General features: G+C 40.9%; 1 protein-coding gene across 2 annotated transcripts in view; it reads left to right on the top strand.

Moving 5' to 3' along the window:
- The first annotated feature begins 536 nt into the window (after positions 1-536).
- Positions 537-12450, top strand: part of yeats2 (YEATS domain containing 2) — a 35959-nt gene continuing 24045 nt past the window's right edge. The window contains exons 1-16 of one of the 2 annotated variants that reach the window (XM_005920426.3): positions 537-780; positions 1175-1280; positions 1402-1499; positions 1646-1738; positions 2427-2660; positions 2744-2862; positions 4286-4447; positions 5719-5830; positions 7349-7393; positions 7481-7649; positions 7877-8119; positions 8742-8909; positions 9848-9939; positions 10697-10885; positions 10994-11219; positions 11970-12128. In XM_005920426.3, coding sequence (XP_005920488.1) covers positions 1181-1280; positions 1402-1499; positions 1646-1738; positions 2427-2660; positions 2744-2862; positions 4286-4447; positions 5719-5830; positions 7349-7393; positions 7481-7649; positions 7877-8119; positions 8742-8909; positions 9848-9939; positions 10697-10885; positions 10994-11219; positions 11970-12128 — 2209 coding nt within the window. In that variant the 5' untranslated portion in view covers positions 537-780; positions 1175-1180. The remainder of the gene's footprint in view (positions 781-1174; positions 1281-1401; positions 1500-1645; positions 1739-2426; positions 2661-2743; positions 2863-4285; positions 4448-5718; positions 5831-7348; positions 7394-7480; positions 7650-7876; positions 8120-8741; positions 8910-9847; positions 9940-10696; positions 10886-10993; positions 11220-11969; positions 12129-12450) is intronic. The other variant, XM_005920424.3, reaches the window with a different exon arrangement.

Genomic DNA, 12450 nt, shown 5'->3' with positions numbered 1-12450 from the left:
ATTGCCTTTATGATCACATGTTTACTGTGGAACTGATGTCTGATGAAGTGTGAAGCTCCGCTAAAGCTAAATAAGATGAACTGATCCCCTTCTTGTCTGGTGTTATTTGCCTTCTAATTAGTGGCATGCAGCCTGACAGCAGTTACAAGCTTAAACATGTTAGACTAATAGTGCCTATGATAGTTCAAATATAGCTTGCTCATACAAAGGGTTACTCAACCCTGTAATGCAATACCTCCAAAGAGTTCCACTGAATCAGACACTAAAAAACAAAACAAAAAAAACTTCCTGCAATGATAACACTGGAGTAAAATCCCCATAAAGTTCTTTAGAATAGACCATGATGGCTAGTTGTAATGAGGTTTGACAGGGTGGCATGCATGCCATCTTCATCAACATCTTGTCAGAGTAGTTAGTTTACTAAGGGCTTGTAAGACGGGTTACGCTTTTGATCATGACAATAAAACATCCTTTCCAGGGAAGCAGTCTTCTGAAAGGTGACAATACCTATCATTCCACGCCTCGTTTTCAATCCATTTGGTAGAACAGCGGTCCCTTGTGGCTGTTTGGCTAAACTGCAAGGCTAACTATCCACTATTTAGTTAGCTTACTTGTAGAGCTCGAGATTTAGCAATTCCCTAAACACGAGTGTGGTCTGAATATACTAAAAACGCAACGGATATGCTCACGTTGAATTAAAAAAACACACGCCTTTCAAAGAAACGTTGCTCCACATCACAGAGTACTCCAGAAAATTTGCATTTTGTACAGCCTGAACCGGTATGTATGTACAACTGTGTGCTAACGTTAGCTAAATTAGCAAGGTTAGCGGTTGCTAACGTCAGAGTGCTGCTGGCTGTATGGACGATATGTATATGTTTATTTATGATAGCGGTGGCGAGACACACTAAAATGCGATGTGCATTCGTGCTAAATGAATCTTAGACAATCGGTCGACGCTTGAAATAGCGTGGTAGGCAGTGGACATCCTGCTAACCCATGTTGGCATACCTGTTTGGCTAATCAGTACTGAGGTTAGCTGTGGGCATTGCTGTCAATTATCTATAGCTTCCCTGCTATGCAGCTAATCCTGTGCTAAGTGCAGAGCAAATCATGTACATCAGAGCATATAAGTGATTAGCTACACGTTTTCTAATTATACCCTTCTTTACAGGAAGCCATGTCGGGAATTAAAAGGAAGATAGAGGGCAATGATCCCGACTATGAGGACGTTTCTCTGGTCCAAAACAGTAAGAGAAACAAGGCGGCTGAACATAGTGGTAAGTTCATGCTCTGAACCCTGAGCCAGTACACCTGCTTTGCTTGTTGTGGTCAAAATTAGCTACCAGCTTTGTCCTGGTCTTGGAGATAAGTTCATTCCCTATTCCCTATTTTATCCAGCTCGAGAAGCAACAGTTCAGAAGATTGAAACCATCATCAAGGAGCAATTTTCTTTGGAGATGAAGAACAAAGAGCATGAGATAGATGTGATAAGTCAGGTATCCGGTGATACTTTCTTTTAAATCTGTTTTACTCTACTTTACTTGCTACTGCATAAAAACTTAACATGGACAATAACTTACAGGTCTTCTTCACGTTTAAGTGTAATACACAGCATGCCGGCTAACTGTTCTTTGCTTTGCAGCGTCTTAATGAAGCCAGGAGGATGATGGACAAGCTCAGGGCATGCATAGTAGCTAATTACTATGCCAGTGCTGGACTGACAAAGCTCTCAGAGGTAAATTCCCATTCATTTGCACACAGAGTTGGATGATACAGCCTCAAAATTGTAGTGCAATAGTAGTAGTACACGATAAGTCAAATGTAGGCACACAAGTAGCCTAGGTATTGTTTCCCCTGGGAAGTAAAAATATAAAATAACACTTTAACTGAACAATTGTTACACTTAACTATGTAAATCTGAAAAATCTTTTCCACCTAGGATGTTGTTTCTTAGGTAGAGCTTTTCCCCATCCCCCCCCCTGTTTGCTCTTCCTGTCATCTGGAGTGCACCTCGTGTATGAATCAGTGATGCTTGGTGGAGTCTTTTGTTGACATTTAGGTTGCACATCACCAGCTCTTAGTATCGCCTCCTGTGTAGCCTGGTTGTACTTTATGGTGTTTATTTGCCTCAAGTGGTGAAACACATTTGTGGCTTCCATCTTCAGCTGGAACAGTTTCCTTGCATATTTTGCAAAATATTATCTTTTTGTTCAAGGTTGTTGAAGTAGCTCCATTTTTAGGTACTAAATTGGCTCCTGAACATATCCCGACTGGTCTCATTGTTACATGCACTATGGATCATAAACACATGGCATAAAACTTAATAGTGGTGTTATTGCAGACGGTAATAGCCAGCTGTCTGCTACTCTATGTGGTGGTACAATATAGAAACATTGACCTAAATTTTCTTCTATGTCCCATAGCATACCTCCAAGAGCGACCCTGCTGTGCTGAACCATCCAGCCATCCGACGCTTCCTGGAGTCTCCTTCCCGTTCTTCTTCCCCTCTCAACCAGGGCTCTGAGACTCCATCGTTAGTTCAATCAGAGTCCGAGTCTCTCTCACAGCAAGGAGATGGTGCTGAGAGGAATGGAGAAGGGTCTTGGAGAGAGGACAGCAGCAGGCAGGAGCGCAGACCCGGACGCAACACAGGCAAAGTAAGTTCACCTGGCAGAAATTGTGGAGTTCTTGACTGTTTGATGATCGGTTACTAAAAGCATTGCCGTTGTTGTTGCCGTAGGACACATTTGGTGTACCATCGTCTGCAGGCACAGAGCAGAGAGTGACCTACCACTCTACTGGGGACGATGCATCTAGACTTTATGTGAAGAAGACAATCGTAGTAGGAAATGTATCCAAGTACGTAACCAAATTAAAAAATGTCTGTCATTTCTTTGGTGACTAATTACATTGTAACACATTTTTCAGATTAGAACTCAGAATTGAAAAGAAAGTGTTGTTGAAATAGATACTCTTCACATGGGAAGCCTGGTGTTTTGTCTTAGAATTTCAGAAACACACAATTTTGAGAATAAATGAAATGTAAAAATTTTTAATAAGAAAGTCACTTAAGCTTCGGGCAGGTATTATAGAAAAGGCTGCCTACCTGCATTCAGTGTTGTCTATTTTTTTTATTTTTAATCAGTCTTGGAGGAAAACACAAACTGCGATGGACTTGCTTGTAAACTACTGCATGTCTCTTATTTTGAAAGTTCAGTTATCATTCATATATCACTCAGTTATACCACAAATCGGCCATCTTGAACCGCAGCTGGTTTAGGGTTCATGTGCAGGATCAGAAATTAAGTAGAAAGAGAGCTGATTTTATTCATTATTGGCTAAACATTAGAAGAACTGTGGCAGTCGGGGTTGGTTTTCCTTATTTTATTTAGTAAGCTGAATTTTTCTTATGCATGATTGTGCACTGAAGAGATGAGCCACAAATCAGTTTTCCTGCAAGTGTGGTCTTGAAGAAGATTGAGAATACATTTTACCTAATTTATTTTGCCCCTGGGTGGACAGTTTTCCGTTCCTCAAGACTGCACAGGTAAAATTACACTCAGTTAATAATACGTTGGGATCCCACCTGCCATGATACTCATGAGCATGTTGACCCCAGACCCCATATAAATAGATACTCACTTTTTAATTGTACATTATTACGTAACGTTTTAGCTCTTATGGGTCAGACCACACCTGCTGTTGAACTTGGCCTTCATTTTCATGTTAGCCACACACCTGTAGAGTTTCGTGACTGCATTTTGTATAGTAATGAGGCTTTTATTTTGACAAATGGGTGCCTACCATTCGTCAAAGGTGAGGTTTTTTTGTTCCAGCATGACAGACAGACTCGAGCGGAAAAGGGTGCCAGCGATACTCATCATCAATGAAGCGCATATTAAGTTTAGAAAACTTTGAGATATTTTTTTAGCACACTTAATATTTTAGTATAGGTTTATTAATCAGAAAGCATTTGATCAGATGAGATTTTAAGTTCCTCCAGGCTTCCAACCGGTGTTTGATTTAAGACAGAAACTTTATGACAGAAAATTATTAAAGCGGTGTTGAAATTAGTCACGTAGCACCTCCTTGTCTGTCTCCTCTTTCCAAATACTTTGTAAAGATTTAAAGAAAAAAAACACCCCTTCATTTTCAGTCTCACTTTACCTTCCTGCTCTTCATCTTGGGTGGTGTTTAACTCTTCTGTAAACCATCTATGCATTACCTCAATCCAATGTTTTCACTACCTCTGAGATTTTTCTTCTTTGTTTATTATTCTCAGGTACATTCCACCTGATAAGCGGGAAGAGAATGACCAGTCTACTCATAAGTGGATGGTGTACGTCAGAGGCTCAAGGAGAGAACCTAGCATCGACCACTTTGTCAAGAAAGTTTGGTTTTTCCTGCATCCCAGCTACAAACCCAACGACCTCGTGGAAGTCAGGTTTGTGCCAGTTTTAGTGAAATGTGTTTTCAAGTGTTTTTTAAGCAGTCATGCAGTTTCATGTACTGATGTTGCAGAATAAAAGAAGTTAGAAAGAATTTAATTAAAGAGAAGAAAGAAGACAAAAAGAAAAAGATTTGTTCTTGCAGTGTTTCGTAGCTCTTAGATAAAATATTTACTTCTAACTTTGTCGTGATAAATAAGTCCTTTGATCCACCTTTTTCCAAGCATCACTTGCCAAAACTGCAAGAATTATACAAACAATATTACATAATAATTCTCAGCTCGGTGAAAGTCCTTTAGATCAACTTTTAGCAAACACTGCCCCCTCGTGTAGGTTTGATGATGCAGCGCATTCAACCCCTATCAGTCTCATCGCTTTGTAGAAAATCAATATTTGTCTTACCAAGCAGTAATCACTTCAGCAAAATCTTACAGCTTGTAAGAAAATTAAAAGATGACAAATTTGTTATGCAGATTGTACACACATCATTAGGCAACGTCATTTGCTGCACAGCGAGTCAGCCAGAACTCAACGTCAACAAGACTAATAGCAGGCACACCTAAGTGGTCCAGACTTGCCTTAGCCTAAAGCAGTTAGGTGTATAGATGAGCATCACACACTTAATTTAGCAATCATTCACAAGCAACAGAGGTTAGGTAGCCTTGAAATATGCACTTCAAATGTGTAATTGTTGGCATTACCCTCTAAAAATGGCTCAGGATTTAAGGTTGCCTGCAGCTTCTGAATAAATGATCTCTCTCATCAGTCAGCAGTCCTTATCCTCAGCTGTAGCTTCCCAGCTGTTTGAACTGACAAAGTGCTCACGTTGCTGTTGCAGCAGCTCACAAGCTCCCCCCACGTAACTCAAACCTTCACTCCCAGTGAGCCCTACGCTGATGCTCTCTGCTGACTCCCAGCACAGCCTGACTGTAGATGAAGGGATGAAGTGAAGTGGAAAAAAACACCTGCTTCACTTATAGGTTGCGCTTGAATACACACATGATACGCAGGCACATGCACATGCCCTTGCAGTCAGATCAATGTCTGTTATGTTGGGATGAGAATGTCAAGCTTCAAAGGAGGAGAACATGTGAGTTTTTCAAGTCATTGATTTTTAGGAGATTCTTAACTCGGTCCAGGCTAGAAAACAGATTGGTTTTTAAATAAAGGCATAGTGATGCATCTTTACTATATATTTTTTTCATCCTGACTTATATTTGAATTTTAACAGTGTTGCATAAGGCAGTTCAAATGTGTCTGTTCTCAGTGAGCCTCCCTTTCATTTAACGCGCCGCGGTTGGGGTGAGTTTCCTGTGAGGATCCAGATCCATTTTAAAGACCCTCGCAACAAACGTATTGACATCATCCACCAGCTAAAGGTCAGAATACTTTACAGACCACATCATCATTCACTTTACTTTTCTCGTTAGATGAGGACTCTTTGTCTTTCCTTGTGCCAATTTTCAGAGCCTATTGTAGACAAGCCAGTGGGTCTGACTTCTACTGCTGAATTTCACATATGTGTAAAGTGTACAGGATTTAGGCAGGAAACTTAAAAGGATTACATACATTCACGTCATTATTTTATTTTTTGACAAATATATAATATTTGCAGATTTTGCCTCTGGACACCACCACAGTGTATTTAAATTCAGTCAGTGTGTGATTGAAGTGCAGACTATCAGCTTTAACTCAAGGGGATTTCCAAAGATATTGCATTAGCAGTTTAGGAAATACAGTCATTTTTGTCCACAGTCCCTCAAAAAGAGGAAGACTCTGAAAGAACTGGACAACTGACTGACAAGCAGCAGAAAGCAACAATAAAACAAACCAATCAGAAAGATGGCAAAAATCCCCAAATCTATAATTTAAAGGTGGTGAACTGATTTGCATGTTGACATCATTGTTACATGATAACAATATAACATAAGAAAGTAAAACTCTTGAGGAGGTAGGTGTATCATTTTCAGCATCTAAAATCAAGACATGCATGTAGGGTTTACAACAAGCTGCAAACCAGTTGTTATACTCAGGAACAAGAAGTGCAGAGTAGACTCCGCTAGAAAAAAATTCAAAGAGCCTGCACTGTTCTGTAAAGAGTTCTGTGGATGAAATGAAAAATATGGAGAAGGAGAGCAACAACTCATGATCTGAAGCATACCAAATTACCTGCTGATAGAAGTAACAGGATGCATTCTGTGTGCAGGGCTGTGCTCTCTGCTCACATTCAGACAAATACTGCAGAACTCACCAGACAGCATTTTGCAGAGTAAATAGATAATGACCCAAAAGAGCAAGCAGCGCAAGTTTCTCAAGGCAAAGAAAACGTATTACTTTTAATGGCCAAGTTAGTCACTTGATCTCAACCCAACGATGCTTAATTTACAGTTATTAAATACAAAACTGAAGGCAGAGAGACCCACAAACAAGCAGCAGCTGAAGGTTTGTGCAGTAAAGGCCTTGGACTTCCTAAACAGTTCAATCAAGTCTTTTGATAAACCCCTTGAATACATCAATTAAAACGTCAACTGGGTCAACGGGTTTTATTTGCTGAGCTTCTACCAGTTTTATTAAATATTTTTTCATCTTAATAGCTGAGTGCTTCAGCAAGTTTTCTCCTGTTATGGCTTGCTTTTTTTGCCCCACTGAAAAGCACCTGTCTAGTATCTTTTTTTCAGTCTGCATTACAATCACGTTCGCCTTTTTAAACTAAAGAACTTTCATTGCTTTTAGAAATGCATAGTGATATAGTCCAGTTTGATTTCAGAGTAATTAGATGTTGACATTTCTTAAACAAATAAGTAACCATAGTATATTGCACTAAAATGTGTTTATACAGTTCAGTAACTCTGCTGCATAACTTTGCTGTCTATACCCTTTCTTCTGTTTTCCTACAGCTCGACCGAACATACACTGGACTGCAGACGCTCGGGGTAGAAACAGTAAGTTAGAAATATTCACTTTGTTTCCTGCTATGACTTTTTTTCCCTTCAGAGCTTCACTCTGACGTTGATTTATATTTGTTCCAGGTGGTTGATGTGGAGCTTCACAGGGATTCTCTTGGGGAAGACTACATCCCTCAGCCTTCTTCCTCCAAGGTGACTCACAGAGCAGCCAGCCCCACTTTGACTGCCTCTCTGGCCCAGACTTATGGACGCTGTAGTTCTCCTGTGTCACATGACTCCAGTGTAGACAAAGGTACACCAGCAGATTATTTTTGCACATTTAAAATAATAGGGATCATGTACCTGAGGGCGTGTATATACTGGACTGCTTAACAGAAAAGTAGGATTGTTTATTTTCTCTCCATAAAACTAAACCAGAATCAACCAGTTTTCAGTGGTTTCTTGGCCTTACAATCATTTTATGTCAGCTTATTATCAAAACCAGATGATGTTCAATAAAAATTGTTCTTCCATCTGCAGTTTTCATAAAGACAGAGTCGGGGAGGCCTACAGGTGTTCATAGCGCAGGCCTTGCTGCTGGTGAACACACTCCAACACGGCCCAAGGCCGGTGACAGAGTCACTCTGGGTTCCCATGGCAACTCTGCCTTCCAGCCTATCACAGCAAGCTGCAAGATTGTTCCCCAAGGACAACCACCCAGTCCTGCTGAGTCTCCTGGGAAATCATTCCAACCAATCACAATGAGCTGTAAAATAGTTTCAGGTTCGTGTCTCCACCCACTGTCCTTGTAAAATTGTCATATTGTTTCTAAAGAATCCAATTCATCATAAATAAGATGGTCTAAGTTTACACAATAAAGATGCCCTGTGATTATAACTTCTTTATTTCAGGTTTTGTTGAGGTGAAATCTGTAAATCACTAAGAAGTGTTGACAGCAAACGCCTCACTGACATTGAAGTTTGATGACATTATTTTTCCATTTGCTTGTAATTTCAACATATTGTTTCCCAGCACTGACCCTGATTCTCAGCTTAGTGAAGTTGGTATGAATACATTCATTGTTAGGAAGATGCAGTACTGCTCAGTAGGGGTTAACAAAAGCTTCTTTTGTGTTCCCACAGGCGCATATTTCTTGCATTAGCCAAACAAAGTACACAAAAATAGAAAAACGCCATTATGTTTTACTTCAGATTTGGAAAACTGCTGATTATATTTTCAAATGTCTGTAAACGCAACTGAAAACACAACACAGAGATTGGAAACAGTGGCAAAAAGGTCATGTGACATGAATTTTATCTTTCGATAACATATTTCAGAGCCCCTTTTAAAAATTAAGTCCAAGAGAATTACTCATACAATAACTGCCCTACTTCCTCCCCCACAGGGTCACCCATCTCCACACCCAGCCACTCCCCGCTGCCCCGCACACCCACGACCTCCACCCCTGTCCATTGCAAGCAGAGCTCATCCTCTGTGCTCAACAATCCTTATATCATTGTTGACAAACCGGGCCAGGTTATCGGCATGGCTTCCTCATCCGCTGCCTCCACAGGTACACTTCTCCTACTCAGTGTTAAAGTGCTGCTTGAAATCGGAAGTGGACCTGGAGCAAAATTGAGAAGCGGTGTCTGAGCCGCCCACATGGGATATAAAAATGGCTGTGAAAAATCCGCTTTATAGCAGGACAGACGATGAACAGTGCCCTTCAGACTTCTCTGTTCTCTTTGTTTCTCTCTTTGCACTTTTTTCCCTCTTTAATCCCTTTAAAGTCTACTATCTAACATTATGTATTCCCTCTTTGCTGTTTTTTTTCTCCCTACCTGCACTCCTAAATTATGACGTGTGGTGAGCCAGCAGGATAGTTGCTAAAGGAGAGGTTACCATGGTAACTGAGCCAATGTGTTTCATGGCCAGATTAGGGGGCTATTCGAGAAGACCCTGCACTCCAAACAGTTTTTTTCCTCTCTATGTGATGTGTGTGTGTAAGTCCCCATAAAAAGATGAGTTTTATTGCCATCTGAGCATTTTGCGCATCATCAAGCAATCATCTTGCATGATGATAGTCATTGTGTTTACTTCCTCTCAGCACCAGCATCAGGTCATATTCCACTTAGGAGCTCTTTCCTGTAGATTGCTGTCTCACACCCACTCAGCCACTCCTACACTTCCTTCACAAATGCACTGCTCACCCAGATTCGGCAACAAGGTTAGAGTGTTCTTAAATTATGTTTTATCAAAGTGGATGAGGTAGATGTGGGTGTTTTGGCTGATTCACCAGTCCTGCAGTAAAACAGATTTTAATGCAGTGCGTAAGGAACAAAACTTTGGTGGGGCTCAGCTCTGCGAGTCAGTCAACCCTGAGAGGAAACAGTCACCTGGCACCACAGTGGCCTCGATATCTCTCGAAAAGCTGACAGGAAGGGTGGTGAATCCTCACCCTCATCTGTGCTGTGACTTATTGTCTTTGTATGTTTGTTAATTATTCCACAGGAAGCCCATCCACTAAACAGTCTGCCACTCAGGGCACTCGCTCCCCAGCACCTAAAGTTCACACTGGCACCTTCCTGTCCTCAGGGATGAAGGTGAGTTGGTAGAGCCTTACTGGGTTACAACCTTAAACGTGACAAACATTATCCATTTTTACTGCCCTGTCCTCTAACTATGAAGACAGTCCTTGTATTATTTGTGTTTAAAGCAACATTAACAAAGCAGTGTGATATTAATAGTAAGCCAGGGTGCTATCTTCAGCAGCTGTGAGTGCCTTGGCAGCTATTTAAATAGGACATAGTTCTGAGGATGGGGGAGGGGGAGCTTTGCAGAGAGAATTGCACAGTTCTTTTTCACGCAAAATGTGTCATTAGCTTGCTTTAATGTCATCCTACTCGCACATGCTAATGATCCCTTTATTGTCCACAATGAGCGAAATATGATCTGGCCTAAAATTCCTGTTTTATCACATTGGAGCTCTGATTGGTTCAGATTCTTTAGTTTTCTCTGTTGTAAACTACAGACATCTGCTCTCACACTGAAAGGCACCCCAGATGAGGACATATGGGGAATATCAAAACATGGACCCGATGAATAAATGATGATGCTGATTTTACGAAATCTGTTTTAAGTAACATCTTTTCTTGCAGCACTGCAGCCTGCTGAAAAAAGAATAATCAGATCTTTCTTTACAGTCAGAGTGCATCGTATTAATCATTTTATGTGATGTTTTCTTTTAACCAGACAATGTAATTGGTAACTGATATATAGCAGCTGCATTATGAACCCGCTGTGGTTTCAAAGCAGTGCGGAGTTGTGTTTCGAGTCCCTCTCTCCATGTTTCCCGTGCAGGTTATTATCAAGCAAGAGCCAGGGGAAGTTTCAACACAGCAACAGCCGATGGTTTCCACAGTAACCAGTCAGCAACAGCAAGCTAGCGCTACAGCAGGACACCAGTTTGTTGCAGTGAAGGGGGGTCACATGATCTCCATGTCGGCCCAGAAACAGACTGGTGGAGGGACAGGGGCCACTAGTAGCAAGGTCAGTTGTCACCCAGACAAACCTGCACAGACGCAAACCTGCAATGATAAGTACGTATGTGTGTGGCCACAGTCATTTAAAAAAAATAGTTTCTTCTCTTTCTTCTAGATGTTGGGTATTCCTGTTAGCTCAGGGCTTCAGTCTTCAGTCAAACAGGTTGCTATCAGCAGTGGACAAATTCTGGTTGCCAAGGGCAACCCTTCTGTCTCCAAGGTGATGAGTGGAAAGCAGGTTTTGGCTCAGGGAGTTGCTAAAGCCATCGTCAGTGGAGCCAGTGGCATTTCTGGACACCAGGGTACCAAGGCGGCTGGTGGTTCAGGTGGCAAGAGTGGAGGTCAGAGATTAAATACACTCGCACACACACATAAAAGAACAGTTTCATTTTATAGCAGCCCAAGTTGTTGTTACAATTTCAAATCCCATCCTGGCTGTTGGTAGAATTACATGATCTTTGATCCCCAATTTAAAACCACAGTATGAAATACCCCCCGAATGACAGAATGGTTGCCCCATGCACTCAAACACAACATTACATTACATCGTAACCTAGTTGATTTCTGTATAACAGTGCCTGCTGTATCAAAAACGAATGATGCTACAATAGTGAAAAGTATTGTCATGTTTTCACTGTGACAAGTTTGGTATTAAAGGATTCTGGTGACATGCCAACTCCATCCATTCATCCATTTTCTTAACTGCTTATTCAGTTCAGGGTCACTGGGGTGCTGCAGCCTTTCCCAGCTGTCATAGGGAGAAAGGGAGTTATTCAAGTTGGACAGGTCGGCAGTCTGTCACAGGGATAACACAGAGACACAGACAAGCATTCACACTCTGTTCTGCTCTGGGTTTAACTTTGACTCTGGTGGGGGGAAACTTCAATGGGGTCATCAATGTTTGTTTGTTTTTTGTTTAGTTTTTTTTGGTTGTATGTTTTTTCTTTTTCCTTTTTTTAATAGTTGAATTACATTTAGAAACAATGTGTCTCTACCCTATATTAATATCATCTTCTTTATTTAAAATGTTTGCAGTTTTAGAGCTGAGTGAGTAATCATTATTATTTCTTTTATTCTGTGTTTGTTCCTAGTGATGGCTACACTTCAGCTGCCAGCCAACAACTTAGCCAATCTGGCCAATTTGCCACCAGGTACCAAACTCTACCTGACCACCAACAGCAAGAACCCCTCGGGGAAAGGAAAGCTGCTCCTCATCCCACAGGGAGCAATCCTCCGGGCCTCCAGTGGAAGTGAGACATGTTGCGTCCTATATTATTAAATATATAATAATAATAGTAAATAATATTTTTATACAGCCACTGTTTAAAAAACCCATATCAGTTTCCATTGACATGGCATTGCTCCTTTTGTGTCAGTGTTTTAGTCACATGCTTTTCTCAATCCTATTCATGTTTATTAAGACCAAGCAAAGGGTTTGTTTGTTTAAACTGCTCGGAGTCAATCTTTGTTGGATGTGTCACCATGTTTTAATAGAACTCTGTGACAGTGTATCTTTGTAGCAGCAAAATGGAAAATGCAGGTTAGCGTTGTCATGTTTTATATTTTAAGGAC

This window comes from Haplochromis burtoni, unplaced genomic scaffold (genome assembly GCF_018398535.1).
Source record: "Haplochromis burtoni strain Fernald_Lab_line unplaced genomic scaffold, NCSU_Asbu1 Contig_41, whole genome shotgun sequence".
NCBI lineage: Eukaryota > Metazoa > Chordata > Actinopteri > Cichliformes > Cichlidae > Haplochromis > Haplochromis burtoni.
This window is presented reverse-complemented; position numbering and strand designations above follow the sequence as displayed.